General features: G+C 34.3%; 3 protein-coding genes and 2 long non-coding RNA genes across 9 annotated transcripts; 1 reads left to right on the top strand and 4 right to left on the bottom strand.

The window, feature by feature from the left end:
* Nucleotides 1-424: 424 nt before the first annotated feature.
* On the bottom strand, nt 425-8,482 carry LOC124443661. Of its 3 annotated transcripts, XR_006947709.1 has the most exons (8): nt 4,159-4,419; nt 3,564-3,615; nt 3,442-3,501; nt 3,232-3,327; nt 2,518-2,916; nt 2,062-2,458; nt 1,580-1,644; nt 425-1,139 (listed from the first exon to the last, which is right to left on the bottom strand). XR_006947709.1 is itself a non-coding variant. In XM_046994142.1 (7 exons), exons 1-6 carry the CDS (start codon nt 8,401-8,403, stop codon nt 3,323-3,325), a joined length of 411 nt encoding a protein of 136 aa, XP_046850098.1. In that variant the 5' UTR covers nt 8,404-8,482; the 3' UTR covers nt 2,670-2,916; nt 3,232-3,322. The 3 variants fall into 3 exon arrangements, 1 of the variants encoding a protein (XP_046850098.1); XR_006947710.1 differs by lacking the exon at nt 3,442-3,501 and having other exon boundaries at nt 2,062-2,313; nt 2,706-2,916; nt 4,033-4,419; XM_046994142.1 differs by lacking the exons at nt 425-1,139; nt 1,580-1,644; nt 2,062-2,458; nt 4,159-4,419 and adding exons at nt 4,033-4,108; nt 7,948-8,051; nt 8,290-8,482 and having other exon boundaries at nt 2,670-2,916.
* Nucleotides 3,775-20,749, top strand: LOC124443659 (charged multivesicular body protein 7-like). 2 transcript variants are annotated; one of them, XM_046994141.1, is made up of 11 exons: nt 3,775-3,778; nt 18,462-18,876; nt 18,962-19,162; nt 19,231-19,301; nt 19,379-19,441; nt 19,516-19,564; nt 19,659-19,778; nt 19,899-20,003; nt 20,077-20,119; nt 20,191-20,280; nt 20,366-20,749. In XM_046994141.1, exons 2-11 carry the CDS (start codon nt 18,463-18,465, stop codon nt 20,482-20,484), a joined length of 1,275 nt encoding a protein of 424 aa, XP_046850097.1. In that variant the 5' UTR covers nt 3,775-3,778; nt 18,462; the 3' UTR covers nt 20,485-20,749. The 2 variants fall into 2 exon arrangements, with proteins under 2 accessions (XP_046850097.1, XP_046850096.1); XM_046994140.1 differs by lacking the exon at nt 3,775-3,778 and having other exon boundaries at nt 18,367-18,876.
* Nucleotides 12,363-12,686, bottom strand: LOC124443663. Its single transcript, XR_006947713.1, has 2 exons — nt 12,607-12,686; nt 12,363-12,503 (listed from the first exon to the last, which is right to left on the bottom strand). It is a non-coding gene; the product is annotated as an uncharacterized LOC124443663 (long non-coding RNA).
* LOC124443662 lies at nt 15,696-17,922 on the bottom strand. Of its 2 annotated transcripts, none has more exons than XR_006947711.1 (3): nt 17,810-17,922; nt 16,288-16,418; nt 15,696-16,079 (listed from the first exon to the last, which is right to left on the bottom strand). It is a non-coding gene; the product is annotated as an uncharacterized LOC124443662 (long non-coding RNA). The 2 variants fall into 2 exon arrangements; XR_006947712.1 differs by lacking the exon at nt 17,810-17,922 and adding an exon at nt 17,109-17,146.
* LOC124443658 (WD repeat-containing protein 1-like) lies at nt 20,564-24,662 on the bottom strand. The gene is given in 17 exon segments (XM_046994139.1): nt 20,564-20,848; nt 21,010-21,154; nt 21,387-21,560; nt 21,641-21,751; nt 21,826-21,913; nt 21,994-22,147; nt 22,316-22,397; nt 22,481-22,622; nt 22,697-22,788; nt 22,916-22,993; nt 23,086-23,163; nt 23,235-23,415; nt 23,493-23,556; nt 23,559-23,639; nt 23,773-23,863; nt 24,133-24,254; nt 24,464-24,662. Coding segments are annotated over 17 exon segments (1,809 nt in total). The 5' UTR covers nt 24,480-24,662; the 3' UTR covers nt 20,564-20,738.
* Nucleotides 24,663-24,698: the final 36 nt, after the last annotated feature.

The following is a 24,698-nucleotide window of genomic DNA, read 5'->3' as shown; positions in this document are numbered from 1 at the left end:
GAGTCATAAAAAAATTTGAGCAAAAGACTTAGTTTTTTTAAGAGTGGTTTTTTGCATGGGATCCTATCTTTTTTTTTTTCTTCGCTCTCCTCATCGGAGAGCGTTTTTTTTTCTGAATTTATACTAAGTGTCGCATTCCATTCTCGAAAAGTTTAGTAATAGAAATCCCATTTTTGTTCTATTAACCAGCACTATTTCCTTATTTTCCTATTTCTTATTCATCCTTAGCATAGTTACATCTTATTCCAGACAGGGTTCGAACCTCCACTCTCAACCTCGAAAGGTTGTGTCTATCCACTAGACCAGAGAGTTCGTTGAAGACACCTGGTCATTTTAAAGTGCCATTCCTACCTTGAAGGATTTAATGCAAAAAAAATAGACCATTGAAGGTCTCGAATCAAAATTATAACAGATCACTTCCAGCTAAAGGTAAACCAAAAATTCATATTCGTAGTCGAGTGTTGATATAAAGACTGAAAAGTATTACAAATAAATACATTTATATTAATGTTAGTTTGGTAATACAAAAGCAAAACATCTATAGTTACTTATGTCTTCTTTTGAAAAAGATAGAGAAAAGTAATAAGTCTTTCAAAAGCAGCACGTTTTCTTACGGCTAAACCACGCAGATTTCTTTTAGCGGCTGCTGTCGATATTAGCTTTATCAATCCAATGGCACTTGTCGTAGTTCACTCGTAGTAATTTAACTCGTAATAATTCCGCTTTGATAGTTTCTTCAGAATTGTGACCAGGGATATACCGGGCGGAAAGCGAATTCTTAATATAAATATCAGAGCCTCTGCTTTGATAGTTAATAATTTGCGTGCAGTCCACACTGAGAATATCTGTCAGTTATCAGTAAATTCTTCCCCAACGTTGACGTTTATCTAAACTTCTAGCTGTTGATCGGTTTGTATACCCAAATTCTTTTCGACAAATGCTCACTTTGTCAAATTCAATTTCATCGTTGTTCTGCCATTGCACTTGCTGTCGTTGTTTTCTGTTCACCTTTTGGTTGGGCTGTTTAGATGTAACATGCTTTATTATGTATGTATCGTACACAGGTGATTCCAAAGAGTTCTTTCTTTACAACGATTCTTTCTTGAGACTCGATGTACGACTATCACCACCACAAACACCTAATTATAAAGAGAAATACACAAAAAATTACACTTTTTCTAACTTAAGACTAACACTATCATGAACAGCAAGACTAAGAATAAAACCAAGGCAAAGAGTAAAAGTAACACCAACACTATCACTACATAAGTCTATCACCAGCCCTAAGACTACCCTAACATCAGTACCAAGACTGACAATATCACTAACACCACTACACCATATTCCAATGCACCCAATAAACTTACCACTAACCAACTTGATTTTACTCTCAATCTTGGCTAATAAGTGTTTAATAATTACAAAGAAACCTATATCCCACCATGCTATCAAAACTCCTGAGACTCATTCTTCCTAATCCCAACAACCCCATTCCTTATTTAACTCAACTCTTACCTTCCAAACCTTATTGTCTGCGTGCAAAAATCTTACTTCTAAATACAACCACTCATTTGCTAACCTGTGTATCCACTCTTCTCTTGACTTCAAGCTTCAACATTCTTCTTGATTGATGAAGTGAATATCCTTAAGAAATCATTTGATAGAAATTAAGTGAATAAAAAAGCTTGAAATATCTTTGAATCCACTATTTCAGTTGACATAAGGAGATAAAGTGTATATCATCGACAAAGTTATAAACAATCTGCAATTTGACAACAGTTGAATTTATCACTCACTTGGATATTACTATTACACCAATTTTAAAATAACTACAACGTTGCATTACATGCTGCATTTTAGCCAAAACGTCTACAGTTTTTGTAGATGTTTTAATTCACGTGTGTAGGAAAATAAATATACATGAAACCACATGAAACGAACTAGTATGACATCATATGTCTAAGATTTCTTCTACTGAAATACAAATATTCGGCAATATTTTCAGGAAATGGTAAACAAACCGTTAATATTTATTTCTTATGATCATCAAAACCATCGTACCTTGTACCAAAGAAGGCAAGCCGTGAGACTCTTTGCTTTGACAAATCGTGTTTTTGGCAAGTTAAGTTCACTTTGATGCTATAAATCTTATTTATTCGACAAATATTGCAATATTGTACATAATACTTACGATAAAGAGTGTGTCAGGAAGAAATTATTTTAAACATGGCGCGTGAAGGATCGGCAAATTTAGTGCCAATTACCAAATGTAATTGGTCAAAATAAGTCACGTGTTAAGTTTGAGCTAAGAAGCTAAGAAGTGGAGGGTGAATGATATAAGTGAAGGTTTGACATAAAGTAAACCAAGAATGTTTTTAGAAAGCATATTTACATACAATGTTACAGATAATGCTCACAACCTTGACTTTCTATCCTCTCTCCAATTTTCCCACCACCACTTATCTTCAACAATTATGCAAACCCAGATCATGTTTACCAGTCTGTCATGCATTGTACAGTCACAGTATAGCCATAAGACTTTTCAAAACCCAATGAACTCAACAAACTGTCAACACCTACATAACCTCTGGGTATTCTTGTGTGCAAATAATTGCTTTTATAAGTATAAGGGCAGATGTATAAGATTTGCCAAACTTTTAATTAATGAATTTGGATGAAAAGATAAATATATTTCACTTCCATACATCACTTATCTCCATCTTTCAGATCCTTTTCTATCTTGTACGTTGACATTAGAAGACTTGATCAAGCCTTAAATTTTAAATTAAGGAGACAGACAGGATTCACTGTCATGTTTCTTTAAGATGTATGAAACATCAAGTAATAGTTCTTGTCCATCAATGTTCTCTTTTCCTGATTTTATTACATTCAGTGATTTGTTTGCCATCATGGAATCTACACAGATTTCAAAAGAAATTGGTCAATTTTACCCTTACCAAAACACTGGGTTTACAAGTGTGAAATGATTGATGTTTAGTATTTGGGTTGAAAAACACTTCATTTGTGAACAAGAGAAAAATCTAGCTAAGGTGTGAGAAAACAGTTCATCAAGTAACACAATGCAAGTATTACAATAAAAGTATAAATGGCGAAGGATGAAGCTTAAATTTCTTCTTGCTGAAATGAACAGGTCCAAACCAAGAATTATTTGAGTTCACTGCACTACCCAGTAATGATATGAATTATACTTTTAAAGATAAACATTTCTACCTTTTTTTCTGATTTGAATTCATTTTAGTGTGTCTTCGTGGGCAAGCTTTCCTTTTGTGACCAAAATCTCCACAAATATGACATCCTCTTGTTAAACTAGGAACAAAACCTCAAATATAACATCGTGTAAAGAAAAGTTGGCCGATGAAACTTTTTTAATTACTGATTTATTGATCCACAACATTGCAAATGAAGTGAGAGTAAAGTCACCTCTTTGACAATCATGTCCAGGAGGTTTGCAGGATTTACATATCTCACAGTGAACATAACCTGATAATTAAAATACAATGTTTGCAAAGAATTTTCAATGCAATTTTGGCCAATCAACATACCTTTCTTTACACATTTCCCACAAATAAGACAATGCTGCCAAACATTGTTATGCTGTAATAACAAAATAACACAAATATTGCAAAATGTTCGATGGAAAACATGATTTGCTACCAGGGGGCATTTCTGACCCCAATATGGATTTCAACATCTGCCCACTTCATTTTCCCTGTTTATAGACAATGACTGTATGTTGTAATGAGGCCCTACTGGGGAGGTATGGCGGTTGTTAGTGTAATATGTTCACGGAGTTTCGCACTTCATCTGAGCCCTTACTGATAGCAACTAGCTAGCCAGTGAGTATTTTGAAAGGGTGATTTCAAAAAAACACTATTTTTGCAGCATACACAGTAATGTAACATGGCTTTCATGTGTCTTTGAAATTGACTAATTTCAGTTGTTCCTTGGGGCCCCCCTTTTTAGCTAAGCCTGTACCCCCTACCAGTACCTATGTTTGCTACTACACACTACCTTAGTAGGACAATCGTTACATAGATCACAATGTAAATTCTCTTTGCTGAAATATTGTTGACATTTGTCACAAAAACTACAAAAAATATCAGAAACACGATACATGGATAAAGAAATGTTATTTACTTATCATTTGGTGGTAGAATGATGGTCTTTAACAAGACATTAGTGAACACTCTGACAGGAGATAGTTTTTTTGTTTTGAAATGCTTCTTGTAGAGTGGATGATTGTCATAATAATCAACCAAATTCAATGGGGGAAAGAACAATGACTTTGACAAGAGCTTCACAAAGTGTAATAAACTTATCAAACGATGATCGTCCAGGTTAATAAAGTCCTGAGAAGGACTGTTTTTGATGTTGTTGACTGACGTTTCGACAACCTTAGCGGTAGTCATCTTCAGAGTCAAATGAGGAGTAAACGTCAGGTTAGCCGTATTTGTTGTCTGGTTCTTACGTCATTGTATTGTGTACAGGAAATGTGCAGGAAATGTGTATTGTCATTGTGGATTAGTGTGAAGTGAAATATTTTATTTTTAGTTGTGATGTGTGATTTAGGTGTGACGTTTTAGTTGTAGTGTGTGGGTGTCAATTGTGTATTGTCATTGTGAATTAGTTTGAAGTGTAATGTTTTTAGTTGATCGTTTGTTTGTATTGTGAATAAGTCGTTTGTAAGGTGCCGGTAATTGCTGTGATCTGTTCAGGGGTTTGTTCCAAGTTGGTATACCAACTTTCTAATGTAAGCCGTTGTCTATAGTCAGTACTGTAAGTGATGCATTTTGCCGAGTCCCAGTCAATGTTGTGCTTTGTGATTCGGTGATGTTCGGCAATGTGATTAGTTTTGTCTTGTTTCTTAGTAGCTCGTTTGTGCTCAGTAAGTCTTATGTTTAAGTTCCTGCCAGTTTCCCCAATATAGGAGGCGTGGCAGTCGGAGCAGTTTATTTTGTAAACTGCACCTTGTCGTTCGTTGGGTTGTTCTTTGTCCTTTATGTTCGTTAGTACTTGTCGTAATGTTGTGATTGGTTTATGTGCGACACGTATGTTGTATGGTCGTAAGATACGCGAGATAGTCTCAGACGTACCTTTGATGTAAGGTATCGTTGCTGTTGTCACTGAGTTGTTCGTTTCGTTGGGTTCGTTGGGTTTGTAAGTGTTGCGTTTGATAAAGTCAGAGTTATAGTTGTTTTTGTCAAAAACACGTTTGAGATAGTTGTTTTCGTTTTGTAGAGCGTCCGGTGAATCACATATGATTTGTGTACGTCTTGTTAATGTTCTTATTGTGGTGGCTTTGTGTGATGTAGGGTTGTAAGATGATTGGTCTAGTAGTCGGTCAGTATGTGTTGGCTTGCGATAAACTGTTGTTCCTAGTTTTTGATTGTCATGTTTTAGCAAACAGTCGAGAAAAGGAAGAGTTCCGTTTTCTTCGACATCTTTGGTAAATTGTATGTGGCTGTTCTGTTTGTTGATGTGAGTATGGAAGTCATCAATCTCGTCTGCATGTAGTGCTGTGATTGTGTCATCTACGTAGCGAAACCAAAAAGGTAGTGCATGTTTGTAAGTCATGAGTGCCCGTTCCTCTATAGATTGCATTACAATTTCAGCAACTACAACAGAAACGGGCGAGCCCATTGCCGTCCCATGTAATTGTTTGTAGTGTGTTCCTTTGTATTGGAAGTAAGTCGAGGTGAGGCAGAGCTCTAGTAACTCCATAATGTCTTCTGTCGGTAATGGCAGTACGTCCGTGGTGTTTGTAATGAGGGTTTTTGTACAAGTAAGTGCCAGATTAAGTGGAATACTGGTGAACAGTGATTTCACATCAAAAGACACTAGTATATAGTTGTCTGGTATTTGTATAGTGCACAGTTTTTTAATGAAAGTTTCAGTGGATTGTAGCTTGTGTTTTGATTTGTTTGTAAGTGGTTGCAGTATGTTAGTCAAGTACTTTGAAAGTTCGTAAGTAGGCGAACCACAGAATGATACAATTGGTCGCATGGGTATTTGTGGTTTGTGAAGTTTTGGTAGTCCGTATAGTCTGGGTGGTCGTGGTACTGAACATCTGAGTCGATAGTAAATACGTTCAGATATAATGTTAGATTTTCTCATAGAGAAGATCTTGCTGTTAAGTTTACGTACTAGTGATGGTGTTGGGTCTCGTTTGAGTTGTTCGTACGTTTGTCTGTCGTTAACAAGTGCGTCCATTTTGTTAAAGTAATCATTCCTGTCCATGACCACAGTCACGCGTCCTTTGTCTGCTGGTAAAATGACGATGTTGTTGTCGTGTTTTAGTCGTTTGAGTGCTTGTTGTTCGTCTTTTGTCAAGTTGTTGTCACGTATAGAGGACGATTGTAAAGTGGAGGCTATCCTGCTTCTGATCTCGTCTTTTGTTGTCTCTGACAAGTCTCTTTGATACGCTAGGACAGCCTTTCAAAGTACTTGACTAACATACTGCAACCACTTACAAACAAATCAAAACACAAGCTACAATCCACTGAAACTTTCATTAAAAAACTGTGCACTATACAAATACCAGACAACTATATACTAGTGTCTTTTGATGTGAAATCACTGTTCACCAGTATTCCACTTAATCTGGCACTTACTTGTACAAAAACCCTCATTACAAACACCACGGACGTACTGCCATTACCGACAGAAGACATTATGGAGTTACTAGAGCTCTGCCTCACCTCGACTTACTTCCAATACAAACAGAACAGCCACATACAATTTACCAAAGATGTCGAAGAAAACGGAACTCTTCCTTTTCTCGACTGTTTGCTAAAACATGACAATCAAAAACTAGGAACAACAGTTTATCGCAAGCCAACACATACTGACCGACTACTAGACCAATCATCTTACAACCCTACATCACACAAAGCCACCACAATAAGAACATTAACAAGACGTACACAAATCATATGTGATTCACCGGACGCTCTACAAAACGAAAACAACTATCTCAAACGTGTTTTGACAAAACAACTATAACTCTGACTTTATCAAACGCAACACTTACAAACCCAACGAACCCAACGAAACGAACAACTCAGTGACAACAGCAACGATACCTTACATCAAAGGTACGTCTGAGACTATCTCGCGTATCTTACGACCATACAACATACGTGTCGCACATAAACCAATCACAACATTACGACAAGTACTAACGAACATAAAGGACAAAGAACAACCCAACGAACGACAAGGTGCAGTTTACAAAATAAACTGCTCCGACTGTCACGCCTCCTATATTGGGGAAACTGGCAGGAACTTAAACATAAGACTTACTGAGCACAAACGAGCTACTAAGAAACAAGACAAAACTAATCACATTGCCGAACATCACCGAATCACAAAGCACAACATTGACTGGGACTCGGCAAAATGCATCACTTACAGTACTGACTATAGACAACGGCTTACATTAGAAAGTTGGTATACCAACTTGGAACAAACCCCCCTGAACAGATCACAGCAATTACCGGCACCTTACAAACGACTTATTCACAATACAAACAAACGATCAACTAAAAACATTACACTTCAAACTAATTCACAATGACAATACACAATTGACACCCACACTACAACTAAAAACGTCACACCTAAATCACACATCACAACTAAAAATAAAATATTTCACTTCACACTAATCCACAATGACAATACACATTTCCTGCACATTTCCTGTACACACAATACAATGACGTAAGAACCAGACAACAAATACGGCTAACCTGACGTTTACTCCTCATTTGACTCTGAAGATGACTACCGCTAAGGTTGTCGAAACGTCAGTCAACAACATCAAAAACAGTCCTTCTCAGGACTTTATTAACCTGGACGATCATCATTTACAAACATATAACGATACTCCCGGGTTCAAACCATTTACTTTAAAACTTATCAAACCTTAAAATCGCACATCTTAAAGAATGGTGATTCTTTGGTAATGTGTGATTCCATAAAGTACGGGAAAATCCAGAAAGTTGACAAGCAAGATAAATGGTAATCATCTATAATAAGTAAATATTTCAGAAAATCTTTGATATGCAGTGGGACAGTAATATCAAACAGAAGAACTATTCTTTAAAATACTTTACCATACCTCCTTCTTTCACATAATTCAAAAAACAAGCTTCCAAAGTTTTTTAGGGATACTGGCAGTACTTGAACCAACCCACCAAAAGGTGGATCCAAAATAACCATCAGAGAATTGGGTATAGAATTGTATAAGAACTTCTTAAAACAAACCATTGCAGGGTCTTTTTCAAAAAAAATGATGGTTGAACATGTTATAGTGAATAAAATGGCCGTCTTTATGAAACTGGACCTGTGAATTGAAAAAATTATTGTCAATAGTATCATGCAATGTTTGTAATGAATTTATAGATTAGGGCAAATATATATTTCAAACATTATACTCTCCTACTGGTGGGAGCTGAAACAAAATCAATCTTTTGCTTAACCCCCCCCCCTGATCACTTATGCTGTCCATAACTAAAAGAGTTGTTTTGAAACAACAATAAATTGAAACTATGATTTCCTCAGTGTCCTCAAGACAAGTATTCTTTAACTTACATGTCTATGGTCTATATCCAATAAAATACTGTCAATCACAGCAGCTTTTCTAGTTTGAATTGCTTCATGTATTCTACACAAGAACCATCATATAAAAAAAATTAAAACAAAAGGTATTTAATTAAAAGTAAAAGAAAACCTCAACATCTAAATATTCATTAGAACAACATGGTACATGGTTTGGATGAAATTTGAACATACCTAGGAGTACCTACACAAATTATCTTCTGGTAACCAAGAGTTTCAAAAGTGTTCAAAAAGAATTTGATTGCATCATTATTAAAGAGTTATTGCTAAAATAGAAAATACAACATCATCACAGTCACGATATGCTATGTTTTTAATTAAACATGAAAACATACAGCATGCGATTTCTTGTTTTCTTTTAGCTTCAAGAAACGACTTGCATTTCTGATCATTTCATTCGTTACATTACATAAAATTTCATGTTTTGCGTGTTTCTCCATTTCTTTAGGTAGTAACAATAGATCACAGGTATGACAGCAAGTCCGTTCATAGTCATTTAAACTTTTGACTATCTTTAGACTTTTGCCGAATTGCTTAGAGACTCATCTGCCCATTGAAAAAACTACATTCTTTTCGATCACGACAGGCGGAGCATGCAAAAAATCCTCTTGGTGGTTTACACTCAAAACATCTTTTAAACATTAACATTGGTCCTTCAACAAAAACAACAGTTAGATTCGCTGACTAGAATACTAATCAAAACACATGAAGATCTATAAAGTATTTTAGAAACCTAAAGTAGAGACATGAAAAGAGGAGATGAAGAAGCCTAGGAATGTTAAAATATAACAAATATATTCATTATAATTTACCATGTGGACACCATGGAGTTTGGTAGTCATCTTCGTCAGATATGAACACTTCAACTCCGAATCTTTGACATGATGGATGCATAACAATAATAAATTTAGTGTCTTTTTCCAGTTTTCATTAACTTGTGAATTTATATTATTATTTTAATATTGATTTTTAAATATTGATCAACATTGTGCACTTCGATTGTATCATGTCAGCAGAAACATTGAGCAGAAATAACACGACACGATGGACACGAGTGTCGCGAGTGGATAAAATACTCTCTAACTGTTTTTATCAACCAATGACAACTACTACACGTTGTATCAATAAGTAGCAAACCTTATCACTAGCTATCCCTGTCATATACTATACAAAATTTAAATGGCACGATTACGATAAAAATACTTAAGATAATCATCAATCATTTGTAAATGAATGTGCACTGGTCGTCTTGCTCATAAAACATGCTACAAAGCTTTCTTTCTCGGAAAGGAAAGCTAAACTAATAATTCTGTATGTAACTAGACATATGTGAAATGGACAAAGCTTCTGTTCTCGTCCAATTTAATCATACTTCAAAAATTCTTATTTGAAGTGCGTGATTACCAGAAACAATGAAGGTCCAAGAGTGTCGATCTACTCTTGTTTCTTCAAGTGGATCGGGAATCCAACCCAATAACCATACAATCCCTACTGCAGGTCCCAGGCACCCTTTTTGTTATTCTTTAGAGTGCTTCTCTAAAGATGAGGGAAACCGGCGTATCGCCGGAGGAAAACCCTCAGAGATCCAACAAGCTACGAAAGCCAGTCGGTGGATGCACATTGCTTGGGATCACCTCATCTATTTTTACTAGTTATCTTTACAAAAAGATTGTTTACATTTTTAAGGCCTTGATTATATGTACAAATTTCATTAGACTGCCTTTATCTTTACAAAGTTGTTGAAAAAGGTGACTTAGGCAATATACATCCTTTTAAAAAAAACCGTAACCTCCGATGTACGCCATTTTTAGGCCGCTTTTAGCTGCGCCATTTTTGCCTAAGCGCATTCTTAGCTAACCCTGTTGATCAGTGGCATGTAATAACCGATTTGAACATCTACCTACGAACTACTCTGCACAAAAATAAGTAAACCATACCTTTGAACGATGAGACACCTGTAAAGCAACGTTAGTACCCGAACCGAAAGGGAACCTAACGAATAGGGAACCGCCTCCCTGGGCCCTTATACTTTACCAAACGGCGTGCCAACCAATCCTTCTTGTGTCCAACACTCGATCACCTAGGTACCAATTTGGCACCGTTTACGATTATTCCTACCTGGAACTACATTAAATGTATCGGATAAGTTTGTCTCACTGTCTATCAAATCATCTTCCATGCATAAAATATATGAAGATGTTCGATTTGATTTCGAGACGATCTAACCCAATACATCATGAATAATTAAACTATATTTCTTCTCTGAACTATTTTCTTCAAGTTAAATAACAGTGAGTTAATTAACTTCGACATGCCACTGTCATAACATTGATTTTGACATCTATTTAGCAAAAGCAATGCCGGGTTTCATGCACCTATTATTCTGTTTCGTTGTTTATTAGACCAACGTTGCATATTCGTCTTGATGATGCAAATCACTCATTTTTCTCTAAAAATATTTTTAAGCACTTTGACTTGTTTATATTCATTTTCAAGCGTCTGGTGAACATTTCAAATTTTGCATGGTTCAAAATTCAAACAATTCGAACTAAACGTAAAATGATTTATAAAGCATCATCAAGCAAGAATATTTCAGACGTTTATAACTTTAGATTAATTTAATTTGCGCTATGCAGCTTGCATGTCGGATTGCGCCATGTTTCGGTCCGAAATTTCTTTTGTTAATTTAACGTGCAATCTGTGATTCGGATTTCGCCATTTTTTGGACCGTAAGTTTGATAACTAAATATGCATATGATTCAGTTTTAAGAAGTATAATAAACAAGATAATAAACACGACCATAACTCAAAGAAACCCATGCTTATTTCCTTGAACTTAGGTTTGTGTATCCTGGTGATCAAAACAACGAAAAACTTATAAAAATCGACATCAGACATATATATTTTACCTTGCACAATGATAATCTTACATTATACGACACTTTGATCAAAGTTTCCGGCAATATAAGATGTATCATCGTTTTCAGGCAAATGTTTCAACGGCAAAAAGCACTACATCACATGCACAAAACTAAAAACAACACAACAACTAACAAGAATCAAAAGAACAACTAACTTTGTTATACACTCAGCCAATGATCAATCATCTTCCTGTTAGTGCAGATCACCAGGATTTTAACTAAAACACTATAAACCTGCTACCTTAAACGTCGTCTTTGGTCTTCATTCGTAGATTAAGGTATAGCGATAATGTAAATCCACGATAACGACGATGTAAATCCATGACAACAATAAAGTACACGTAATCCACGACAGCTGTGAGTTAATCTACGATGACTATATGACTGTGATTGACAACAATTATGCTTTGACCCACGACATACATGATACAATGATGCCATATATGAATCATAATGTGCCAACATTGCATTCTTTTTTCACTACAAAACAAATGAAAGGGTCAAGATAACACGAAATTCTTCAAAATTCACGAAAACTGCACAGTTATTGACAATAACGTGACACAAAAACCGTTAATAAAACTTCAATAATATTATAAATTTTACTGTGAAAACTTATATATTCTGTGTAATGTTATAACAATTAGTGAAAAGAAGTTTTTTCAAGACAAAACGTTCCCAACAAATAACATTGCTTTTTTGCAAAGCAAATTCCCATTTACAACATTATCTTCTGCTTGTAATGTAGCCAAAAAGCAACTATAAAGATAGGTCAATAAAAAAATACACATAAATTACCTATAGGTTGGTCGTCATGAGCAACCAACTGCCTCTTCAAAACTTCCAGCAGTGTTGTGTAAGGTGGTTTTGTTCATAGGATGAAACATACTCTGACAATCAACAAATGAAGCGTAATGTTTTTTGATGAAGTGGAAATTACTGAAATTTAAAACATTAAAATATTATTACGTTTTTCACTACAACAAATTTCAGCAACTTAGTTAGCAAATTGAACGAGATTCAAATATCAAATATTACTCACCTATAATTGTTTTTCCACGTAGTGTCAGGATTTATTCCATTGATTATTTTTATGTTTTCCTCATACATCTTTACTCAAATCTTGATGCATATCATAATTGGACAAACCACCATGAAACTATCGTGTGTGTTTTTTAACTCATGTTCTTGTAGCACAATGTCAAATTGATTTTAAAGTGAAACAACAAAGTTTATGAACGGTAAGTCAATTTTCGATTGTTTGACTATTACACCATTGCTCGTCGTCGTTCTTTATTCGTAGATTAACGTAATCCTTAGCCCAAATTTACTTTGACAAATCCACGACAACCACGATGAAATCCACGACAGCCACGATGTAATCCACGACAACCACGATGTAATCCACGACAACCACGATGTAATCCACGACAACCATGAAATCCACGACAGCCACGATGTAATCCACGACAGCCACGATGTAATCCACGACAACCACGATGTAATCCACGACAACCACGATGTCCACGATGTAATCCACGACAACCACGATGTAATCCACGACAACCACGATGTAATCCACGACAACCACGATGTAATCCACGACAGCCACGATGTAATCCACGACAACCACGATGTAATCCACAATAACCATGTTGCAATTAATCGATATAATACACCACCATTCTATCATTCCTTATCTACAAAACAATGAAGTTCAAAAATATAAACGAATGTATTTCAATTTGACAAAAAAATAACGTATATAATGAATCAAAAGCTTTTTGGCAACTCCCATTACATTGTCGACTGTTCTTGCTCAAAACTCGTAATAATTTTATATGAATTAGTTGGAAGACTTTCTAGATTTAGTAATAAAACATCACCAAAAACCAATAATCCAATTTTGAAAATTTATTAAAAGTTAAATGTGGAATCAGTTTTCATTATAACGTCATACTGTCTAGTCTACTCATAATGTAACCAGCTTTGCAGAAACTGTAAGTAATGATAAAACAAGTACAAAAGGTATTTACAAGAAAATTTTAATACCTGTAGATTCTTCGTCATAAGCAACCAACTGCCCCTCCTAAGGGTAGTTCAGTTTTTGAAGAAAAATTTCTGAAATCAAAAATCATTATACTATTATGAAAAGATCGCTTGTTTGGTATTGAACAGATAAAAACACATCAACAACTACTTACCAAAATATATTTTAAGCTTTGTGGTATTAGGATGGATAATTTGTTTCCTGATATTGAGTTTATAGTTCACCATAGCAGTTTTAAAACTTCCACACAATGTTATCATCATGATTATTCACATTTCTGTTATGCAGCATAACAAACAATAGATGGACAAAACACCATAACTCATCATGGCATTAAATGCTAAAATTCAGGTGAAAAATATTCAATTAAGTTTTAATGTCAATGTAAACGTCTGTGCATAATCTAATGTTCATCTTACCTGACGTCCATCCTATATCTTGTGCAAACTGCAGCATCTCTAGAGACTTACTTGTGCACACTTGGTCGAAAATTACGTGCAAGTCAAAAACAACAGAACATAAAACTTTCGACGATGGCTAGGTTATTTACATCTTAGTCTGAATTAAGTTGTTTAAGAGCTTATTGAGTTAAGGTAAGTTATACGAGACAATCAAGTCGTGTCCTTCACGTTAGACGATGAAACCCACAAACAGAAAGAAACATGTAAAAAGATTATATCTGCAACAAGAAGTCTTCAAAAGTCATGCATGGGTTAAAGTGTCAGGCAATGTATTTACAAGTATAGTTATAGAGTCGTAAAATCTTTATCTTGGATTATTTCATCTTGTTGTCAATTTTTTCTTTTATTATCTCATCTTCTTTTTCGTCACAAGATTGCTTTGTCATTTTTTTTCTTGCACCGATTCACTATAATCTTTTTATAACATAGCAGTGAAGTTTGCCTTTGAATTTCTCGCTTTTCTGTCTTTGTTGAGTTTTCTATCTGATCTAGTTTGACCTATCTGGCGCCTCAGATCAAACTAGATCAGATAGAAAAACCCACTCCACTTGAAGAGTCTCTGAAGAAAGAAGAAATAGAAATTTCTGACCTGTCAAGAATCGATGAAGTGCCTCAACAACGGAATACGCCGATTCCGCAAGAATCGATGAAGTGCCTCAACAACGGAAGACGCCGATTCCGCAAGAATCGATGAAGTGCCTCAACAACGGAAGACGCCGATTCCGCAAGAATCGATGAAGTGCCTCAACAACGGAATACGCCGATTCCGCAAGAATCGATGAAGTGCCTCAACAACGGAATACGCCGATTCCGCAAGAATCGATGAAGTGCCTCAACAACGGAAGACGCCGAGTCCTCAAGAATTGATGAAGTGCCTCAGCAACCTAAGACATTGTGCTCTCAAGATGTGAAAAAGTAGATGCTGTTCTGCCATCATAGGCTCATAAACGTTTTGTTGAAAGAGTACTTTTTACAACAATACTTTTACTTACTTTTCTAATTAATAATTAAACAAATAGTGGACAAATGAAGACTTCAAGTTGCTGATGTATGATTAAGTATGATATTTTACTTTTGTTTTATGAATAAATTTCTTCTAATTAATGTTTCTTTTCATATGTTATAAATTTCTGAAAAGAACGAAGTCGTATAGACTCTTCATTTTCTCTTAAACGTCGATTTCATATCGATCGTTCACATTGGCAGTTTTGACTTAATTTTTGTCTGATAATCCTTACCCTAAACTCAATAAAATTTTGTTTACAAATGTTGACAACATTTACTTTTGATTCATGAGTAAATTTCATCCAGTGAATATGTCTTTTTACATTTATACATTTCATTGGAAGGAAGTCTTATAGACTTCTTTATACGCCATTGAACGTCACTTTCTTATATACAGATCATTCACAACACTAGATTCGTCTTATTGTTTGCTAATCCTTGTATACCTTAAACTCAGGAGCATTTTGCTTAAAAAATGCACACAACAGTTACTTTTGATTGATGAGTAATGAAGGCTTCTTTTTATATCTATACATTTCATAAGAAGGAAGTCTTATAGACTTCTTTATATGTCATTGAGCGTCGATTTTTGAAATATTATTCACAACACTAGAGTTGACTTATAAATTTAATCAAAATCATTGGCACATGCACAAACATTTAGTTTTGTTTCATCAAGGAATGTTTGTTTTAATCCCTTACACATTTCAAATGAAAGAAGTCATATAGACTTCATTAAATGCTTTTGAACATTGTTTTCAGATAGATCGTTCACAACAATTTGTTTTATTTTGATTTATTGTCTAATCATTTCTATCCTAAACTTTAAGCTAGTACTCGTTTACTAGCAGCAAAAATTGAAGGTAGTCATTGCCTAAGAAAACTGTTAAGACAAAGTTTTTCTTGCAAAGTTTTAAGAGAAAAGGCGAAATTTTTTTGAATGTGTGCACAAGTAAGTCCATAAAAACACGCTGTGTCTGTTGCTTTCATTTGAATATCCTATCAATTCAAATCAAACGAAATGAGCTTCTGTGTTTTCAAAAATTTGATACATATTATAAACATTATAATATTAAGATAAAAATATTGACAGAAAAGATTACTATGATAAAGAATATCATAACAAAAATTTTCAAAAGCGTTTTCGTATAAAAAGAACCAAGCAGTCAATGAAAGTTTTAACGAAATATAATTTTGCGTTTCTTACCTTACTCCTCTTTCGTTCTCTTCCAGCTGTTTTCATAGCGATCCGTTTTATCTTTGCTTCAAATTTTAACTAGGATTATATTCTTTATGACTGTTCATCGTCAATTCTCAAGAGAAAATTAGCTTCTTTTCCTATAGAATATAAACACATTTATTGGTAAAATGCTCTTAAAATAGTTTTCAATAACAACTTTTCTAAATTGTTCTCAAGTAGCGTACATCGTATTTCATTAAAAATCTTTCTCGCCGATTGAAATTGCTATCATTCGAATTTATTGAATTGAAGAACCTGTAGCCGTCTACACTCTTCAAACTTTTTCCTGTATCCCACTCCATTAAAGATTTTGTGGGTATTTTCGTAGTCAAGCTTGTCAATTTTGCATAATTCGTGCCCAGTGTTCTTCATTTTCACGCGGAACAAAATTCGCGCCAATTTTATCGAGAGTCCAATGTCCACCATGAACCAACATTTCATATTTTTTCACATATCTCAAAATTTTCGCTCACAAGAGTCAAAAGAACATTTTTTACTAAAACAAATCAACCTATGGGATAAGAAATACAGTAAAAACGCAAAATACTTACCATAATTTATATATACCAAGTTATGAAAATTATTTTATAAACGAACTCATTTATACATTCATAAAACGACATTTTCTTCGAACAAACGACATTTTACCGCTTTTGCAGCCATAAAGAGCGATCCACTACAAAATTTTGAGGAAAGGAACTTACATTTTGTTGCAGTAATCGCTCTGAAAGTGATTGGAAAGAACTTTGAAGGAGATAACGATGCTAACGCTAGCAATCGATACGCACTCTGTGCCCTTCTGCAAATGGTCGTTCATCCACAACCATCGACTACAGCAGCTAATACTTCAATGCACGTCTCCAAAAACAAAACGCCGTTTTTCTTTGATGTCAGTAAAAATGTCGTTTGTTCGAAGAAAATGTCGCTTTATGAATGTCAATTATAAGTTTCGTTTACATAACTTGAAAACAATTTTGTTTCTTTTATATTTTGCGTTTCGTTTTACAAATATTGAAGTTGCACGACATACGATAATGAAATATTTCGATTTTGGTAATATTGTCCATCTTGATAATCCTTATCGCTCGTTTTGCAATGCTATTACTTTCAACTAGAATTTTACATATTTTGTGTTGAAACGAGGAAGATGTCGGTCGGACAACTTTGTCGCTGAAAAATATCGATTCAAAATACAAAAAGCAAAATATTCAACAAAGTTTCACTTCTTTGCAGTCACCAACACACTAAAGCAAAATGAAAAGAAATACTTTGAAACACACAAACTTTCCGTTTTTATACTGTTAAGTTGCTGTGGCCAAGCAAATACATCGTCGAAGGCGGGTAGTTAAACGGCGAATTGCACAAAAACAACCGACGAAAAGATTTACAAGGAAAACAATGCGTAACTATACATCAAACAAGGCTTTTGTCATTGAATTTATCAACATTTGAAGTGCGTTTTAAAACAATAAATCAAAATTTCACTAACCTTCCTTTCACTTTCGAGTCTTGGGGGCATCTACCGTTGTGTAAAGTGATTGACGTGTATTAAGATCATTTGGAGGCCCGATTTCATTGGTTGATTTCGATGAGCTCTACAATTGTTATTGGATAAATTTTGAGCTCTTAGATCTCTGATTGGCTAAATTTCTACAATATGTTGAATATTAAAAGTTATCCCAGATAAGTGAAAGGTAAATTAGGCAATGCACTTTTGATAACGTCTCTCTTTGAAATAAAATAACATTCAAGAAGTGTTTCTGCTTTCAAATATAATCATCCCAAGTTGAGAGCATACAATTTTTTAATAGCTGAAAAAAATTTATAATGTTCAGGTTAATGATGCAACTCCGAGAGACGATGTACTGAGTGCATCCAGAAGTTTTCATTGATATAGTGCAAATCCCTCATGAGATACCATGTTTGGTGCGTAGTGTAAGCCACAAAATATGATGAAAACGCCAATTTTCAAGATATTCATGGCTGACATTTAAACAAGCGCCGCTTCATAGACGGAGTTAAATTTCTTCAGTTCGCCTGTGTTGAGTTCATTGGTTCATTGGTTCATAAGAGTTCATTGGTTGAGTCTACTATAATATTTAGCACTACACGAAGTTTATGATTAACTGTTTTAAAATCAGTATGGCGTTTCTTCCTGATGAGTGGCAAGATGACAATCGCATGAACTTCATGTTCTCCGCTTTTCCAGAGAATAGAAATGTCAATCCGAAGCACTGGGAAAGTAAATTGCAATTCTGGAAAAGTGCAATCACTCGAAGTTGTGACTATTTTGACAAATTTGATTTTGATATTGACGTTTTAAAAGCAAGATTTAATAGAGATGGTTTGACACCACTTGGTATTTGTACAGTTCTAAATGAAATGTTGAACAGTGGGGAAATTGTGAGAAAAAATGACTTCTTAGAGTCTGTTTATGATACATGGAGTGCATGGTCTTTGGGAATAGCAAAAAAGTCGCTCTGGTGGACATTTGGAAAAGTTTGGCAAACAAATGAAATAGACATAGGGTCGTTCCTACTGCTACACCAAGTCGAAGTAAGAATGCAAGCCGACACATCTTTTAGTTGTTTTTTCATAGTCTCTAATTTCCAGTAGTTTTAATTTTCAAACTGCATTTTAGAAAAAGGCTGAGAGAATTCTTTCATATCATTATCAATATGTCAAACACTCGACGACAGACAATATAATACCAGAGAATGTGCTAAAATCACGATTAAAAGCAGGCAATTTAGAGTTATCCGAACACGAGTTTGAGGTTGTTATTTGTCAGTTAAGAAAGGAAAAAAAACTTTCTGTACATGTTTTAGAAAATGGAGAAAAGGTAAAAGAACTAATGTTGTGAATTTATCTACTTGCATGTAATTTTGGAAAATTTCGAGTTCATTTTAGATTTTTAAGTTTTCTGACAAAAATCAAGGCAGGGCAAGCACAGTCACCGAAAATGATCTCAATATCTTAAAGTAAAACTTCTTCGGTTATATGATATTACAAAACATTCCCTTTGATAATTTTTTACCCTTCCCAATTTTTTCTTCAGACTTAGGAAGGCCGAAGCAACTACTAAATTACAAATAACAAAACTTAACAAAGAAACTGATGAGTATGAAAAATAAAATTGGTTTTTCAAAGTTTAATTATAAATTTCTCTAACTGAAAAGCATTCTTGAATCGTAGGTTACAAAGCCTCATTGTTTCAGCAAACAATGATAGACTTAAAAGCAAGGTAGAATTTATCTGAAAACTTTCATTTATGTCATCATGTACATGTTTTTTCTATAGTATTCATGGGACGTTGAATTTGCAATGCATTTTTGTAGGTGAAAAAGTTGTTAATTCGTAAACATGCGATGATAAAAATTTTGGATAAAAAGGAGTCACTGCTAATGAACATACAAGACATACTTCGACATATACAAGAAGCACATTCAGATGTCAGTGTAAGTTTAACTAAATCTTAAGCTGTGAACATACGTCAGGTGATCATGTTTTTGTACAATGTTATTCGTGGCAGAAATATTATTTATTGTCAAATTATATTATATTTTATTTCTTTTCAGGTAATAGATGCATTAAAAGCTGGCGCACAAGTGTTCAAAACATTATCTCAAGAATATGGTTTAACTATTGACAATGTGGAAAAAATTATGGGTGATGTGGAAGATGTACGACCGTACCATTGAAATAAAAAATGAATCTTAAACCAGTGCATTGTATGAAACTGTTTTATCTATTTAGGTCATGGATGAAACTGCTGAAATAAACAAGACAATCAGTGAAGGTACATATACTACACAGTTCAAATGCATTTTTTATTCAGAGTAATAATTACGATGCGCTTCTTGCATGCAGGTTCAAAAACAATTGCAGCTTCATCAGGTGTGGATGTTGAAGATCTTGAACTAGAGGAGGAACTGAAGAATTTGATATTACATGATAAAGGTTTGTTCTATAAGTTATGCAGGCAAATACTTAAAAACATTTAATGAAGTTTGTCATCTTTAACAAGCAGCATTTTATTTTTTAGAATCTTCTAAAGATAACATCAGTGGCAAAGAAAAGCTTATTTCACAACTTCCAGATGTACCAAATTTTAGTCCACAAAAACAACCGGAAACAAAAGAAAGAATTTTACTAACCAGTTGAAACTCCCCAACAACTGGATTCAGCAAAAAATAAAAATATATAAAGTGCATGATTGCACAAAATGTGGAATAGACTTTGATACTACCAATCAAAAACTATATTGAATTACAATAATGATAATATCCAATGTACAAACACACATTCACTCACTCTACATTTTCTCTTTGTATAAGCAGAGTAAGTCCACTTAAAAAACTAATACTAATTTTCAATGATCATGGTGCAATTTACCTGAAATTAAAAAGCTATTTCATTCAAGGCAAAACAATGTCCCAGATCTTAACAGAGCAGTCATGGGCTGTAGTCACCAGTTGGTTATCATTTAACCATTGAATACCAACAATGTTACTGAGACGATGTGCAGCTAAACAAAAAAACAACTGTAGATTTAACTCATGTCGAAGATTTTATAAGTGAAGAAAATTTTGCAGTAAAGGGACCAAAGAGAAGTATTCCACATCCAAATGACAAATAATAATGAGAGAGTGATGTTCTATGAATGAGCTGTGTAGATTTACGAATTACCTTTAATGTTTAGTTTTTCTAGTTTCTCCAAACTCCAGATAAAAACATTTGAGTCTAAAGAACCTGAAGCCAGATATCGTGAGTCAGAAGTCCATGAGAGTGAAGTAACACGACCTGAATGACCACTCCATCCTCGCGATTTTTCCTGTAAAATAAAGTCAAAACCAAATGATCATTCAGTTATTCACATTAAACATATCTTATTAATGAAGAACCATGTAATATGGATATAACATAAGAAATCTATATTATTATTAATATTGCCATTAAAGACATGACTTTGATGGAAGTCTTTCAAATAACATGTATCTAATAATTTATAAATTCAATCAATGACAAGACAAAGAGACTCAATTTTATAGGTAGGCCATGTTCACCTTATAATCTGTGGTATTGTAAACACAGACATCTCTTCCAGATGTACCAATGCCAATATATGCACCTTCCGGAGAATATTTGAGCACTGCAGGCTCACGAGTTATTCCACTGATTGTTTGCTTCAGTTCACCAACTGTATCAGAATCAAAACTATAGATGTACACATCTGTTGCCTAGACAGGACAGAGAGTTCATGATGACAAATTTTGCAATGTACTACAAAGCGAAAGAAGGCATTGAATGTAAAAAATACCTCCTGATTGCCAACCGCAACTTCAGTAAGATTTGGATGAATATCTATTGATGAAGGCTGGAAATCAAATGTCTTACTTGATACTTTCTTTCCATTTTGTATAACAAGAGCCTGCATCAATAAATTTACAGTAAGCTGTACATCATTCTTAATGCTGCTCTTTTATCCCTCAAATGAATAAAAACCTTTTTTTCCAAGCAAATAATCACTGCTAAACCATCCTTGCCCACAGCTAAATCCAATGGTTGACTGTCTAAAGATACACTTTCTCCACTAAAAACAAAATAAGCATGATATCACATTCACTTTTTAAAGTGCCTGTACAAGGAAACAAAGATAAAGCAATAGCATACCTGTATTCATTTGTTTCAGTTGATGTAGCTCTGAACGTGTCATCCATACTGATAGAGTAGAGAAGAGAATCAGAAATACAAATTTTGGAAACTTGATTGGAGTGATGCTTGCCAGACAAAGGTTCACACAAACCAGTGCTTACATCCCAGAAGTCTGTGTCAAAAGTTAAGACAAAAATAATGCGTAAGGGAAAGAGAAATGTTTTATAATGCTTATATGATGGTGATTTGAAAGTCCTACTTTGTAACTACTTTTTTGTATTTTTCATAAGTTCTAATAAAAGATATTGGAGGACATTAAAGGATAATCATAAAAGGATACAAATCTGTCCATCATAACTTGATGTGTAAATATGCTTTTTATCTTCAGAAATGGCAAGAGCAGTGATGTTTTTATTGTGACCCTTGTTTATAAAAACATATTCAATGTTAGTAGATATCTTGATGAAAACAAACTTTCTGTGTAATTGAAGTCATTTGAGTTTACCTTTAAAATCTTCTTGGGTTGACTAGGATTCTCTTTGTCTAAGTAGTTTATGTAACCAGACAATTCAATAGTTAATAAGTGATCACCGGTCCATAGACAAGCTAATTGTTGATGAAGAACATCTGTTCCAAATGTGAACTCTCTATAGAAATATCATTTATGATAAGATAATGATGTAAAAGATTTGCACAATGTAACAACTTATAACAAACTTACTGGACACAAGTATTTTCATGTACATCAAATATCTTAGCTGTTTTATCTCCTGATGCAGTGAGAATATGCTTGTTATCTGCACTCCAGCACAACTTTAAAAAACAGGAAAATTTTTGTGAGAATAGCTTCATGCTAAAGAAATGTCTTCATAACAAAGTCAAAAAACATTTGTGTAAATAAGGAGATTGTATTGGTATCATATTATTTGTTAACACTTACATCATAAACTCCTCCTTGGTGAGCTGGATTTCCAATCTCCTTGATAAGCTCACCATTTTTCCCATTGTACATGATAAGCTACAAGGCAAACCAACACTCAGCTTCTCGAAATAACATTTTAATCTTCATGCAATAACTACATTGGTGAGACTAGTTGAAATAAAATTTACCTTTCCATTACTTGATCCTGTTATGTAATTCTCGCCATTTGGAGAAAATCGTGCAACATTAACAAAGTTTGCATGATCCTTGAAACGAGAAAAACATAAACAGTTCAACAACAAAAAATAAAACATGCTTATTTCTTTGGCTGCCAAACCTTATTTGTAACTTTGAGTTTAAAAGGAGGTCCTTCATAAAAGTTAGAGCTGAAATCCTCACTTGAAGTAACAACACGGAACGGTCGTGTGATCTTGTAGTCAACAGTATTAACCAGTTTACCATGACCAGACATATCACCAACACTTGATCCAGTATCAACAAGAAATGCATGAGCATATCTAAAAATACACTATTTAGCAACATACATCTTGATAACTATACTCTGTAAGTAAGCAAATCAATTTATTCAACTTACTTTCCTCTACCATCGCCACCAACAACTAGTCTTTTACTATCTGGCGACCAGGCAATGTCTTTATTGCACCACCAATGGGTTGGTACTCAGATTTCAAAGGATGTTCCTTTTGTGTTGTATCCCAAATCCTTATTTTTCCAGATGCATCTGTAAAAAGAACAAATTTTTAAATTATCAAGTGTCTACATACCTAGTGTGAGTTTCTGGTGATTGGTTGTACCACCAAAAACACTATTTCATTCCATTATTAAAATTGACAATATCTACAAGGTATATTTACCTCCAGAACAAATGTAGAAACCACTTGGTGCATAGCATGCTGAAAACACCTCATAAGCATGCTCTGTGTAAACATCAGCTATCATTGGATTCTAAGATAATACAAACCAGCATTAAAATGATAAATGGCACCTGTCATAAGTAAGAGAAGCAGACATTGGTTTGGTTATCTTTATGATAATCACGAATAATCATATCTAATCTACCACTTAATCCTACAGGTCATTTCATAAGAATATCTCCATATATCCATTGTCTAAAGTATTTAGCTTCCCTGGATCTTACAAATTTTTAAAAAACAAAGATGTTAAGTTCTTCAAAAGACCAATGAAAAATATACGAAAACAAACGTGTTAAATACCTCAATATCCCTAATTATGACTCCTTTATTATGAGAATACAACATGTATTTTCCCTTTGGATCCCCTTTAAGGCAGAGTCTTCTGCCTCTTGTAGTACGAGGCAATGCAGCAAATGTGTACTCTAAAAAAGAATGTGGAACTTTTCAACATCGAACATTGTTTAAATCTATGACCTTCCTCGAGACTACCATAAACAACAGACAGAAATTGTCAAATTCATTGGTATTGTATGTTTGACATCTGGAGCTTCTGATTTCTACTGGAGCGTAATGTACACAAAAATGACGCGACATGATGGGAAAGCAAGTCTTCCAAACCATAATTACTTACTCAAAGAATACTCCATTCCTTTATAAAAATTTATCTTGTAAAAGTAAAGTAAATATACGTGGACCTCTTTATGTCGAAGCGAGGCGTGTAAACCTACGGAAAATGGTAACTTCACTTCCGTTGAATGATGTCATTAAATGAAACTTATCTGCATTGCATCGCCATATTTGGAATTTTCTAAAAGAAAATTTGTTTGACTTTTCTTTTTTTCTTGCACTAGTATCACGCACGAGTC

The sequence above is a fragment of the Xenia sp. Carnegie-2017 genome, unplaced genomic scaffold (assembly GCF_021976095.1).
Source record: "Xenia sp. Carnegie-2017 unplaced genomic scaffold, XeniaSp_v1 HiC_scaffold_21, whole genome shotgun sequence".
NCBI lineage: Eukaryota > Metazoa > Cnidaria > Anthozoa > Malacalcyonacea > Xeniidae > Xenia > Xenia sp. Carnegie-2017.
Note: the sequence above shows the minus strand (reverse complement) of the source record. Positions and strands in the feature narration are given on the sequence as shown.

Excerpts from the sequence above, each read along its gene's own strand:
- LOC124443659 (XM_046994140.1), top strand. The coding sequence starts at position 18,439 with ATGATTAACTGTTTTAAAATCAGTATGGCGTTTCTTCCTGATGAGTGG. Across the intron at positions 18,877-18,961 it reads TACTGCTACACCAAGTCGAA|AAAAAGGCTGAGAGAATTCT; the intron begins GTAAGAATGCAA and ends ACTGCATTTTAG. Across the intron at positions 20,120-20,190 it reads AAACAAGACAATCAGTGAAG|GTTCAAAAACAATTGCAGCT; the intron begins GTACATATACTA and ends TCTTGCATGCAG.
- LOC124443661 (XM_046994142.1), bottom strand. The coding sequence starts at position 8,403 with ATGATACTATTGACAATAATTTTTTCAATTCACAGGTCCAGTTTCATA. Across the intron at positions 8,052-8,289 it reads TTGAAAAAGACCCTGCAATG|ATGATTACCATTTATCTTGC; the intron begins GTTTGTTTTAAG and ends TACTTATTATAG. Across the intron at positions 3,502-3,563 it reads TGGGAAATGTGTAAAGAAAG|GTTATGTTCACTGTGAGATA; the intron begins GTATGTTGATTG and ends TTTAATTATCAG.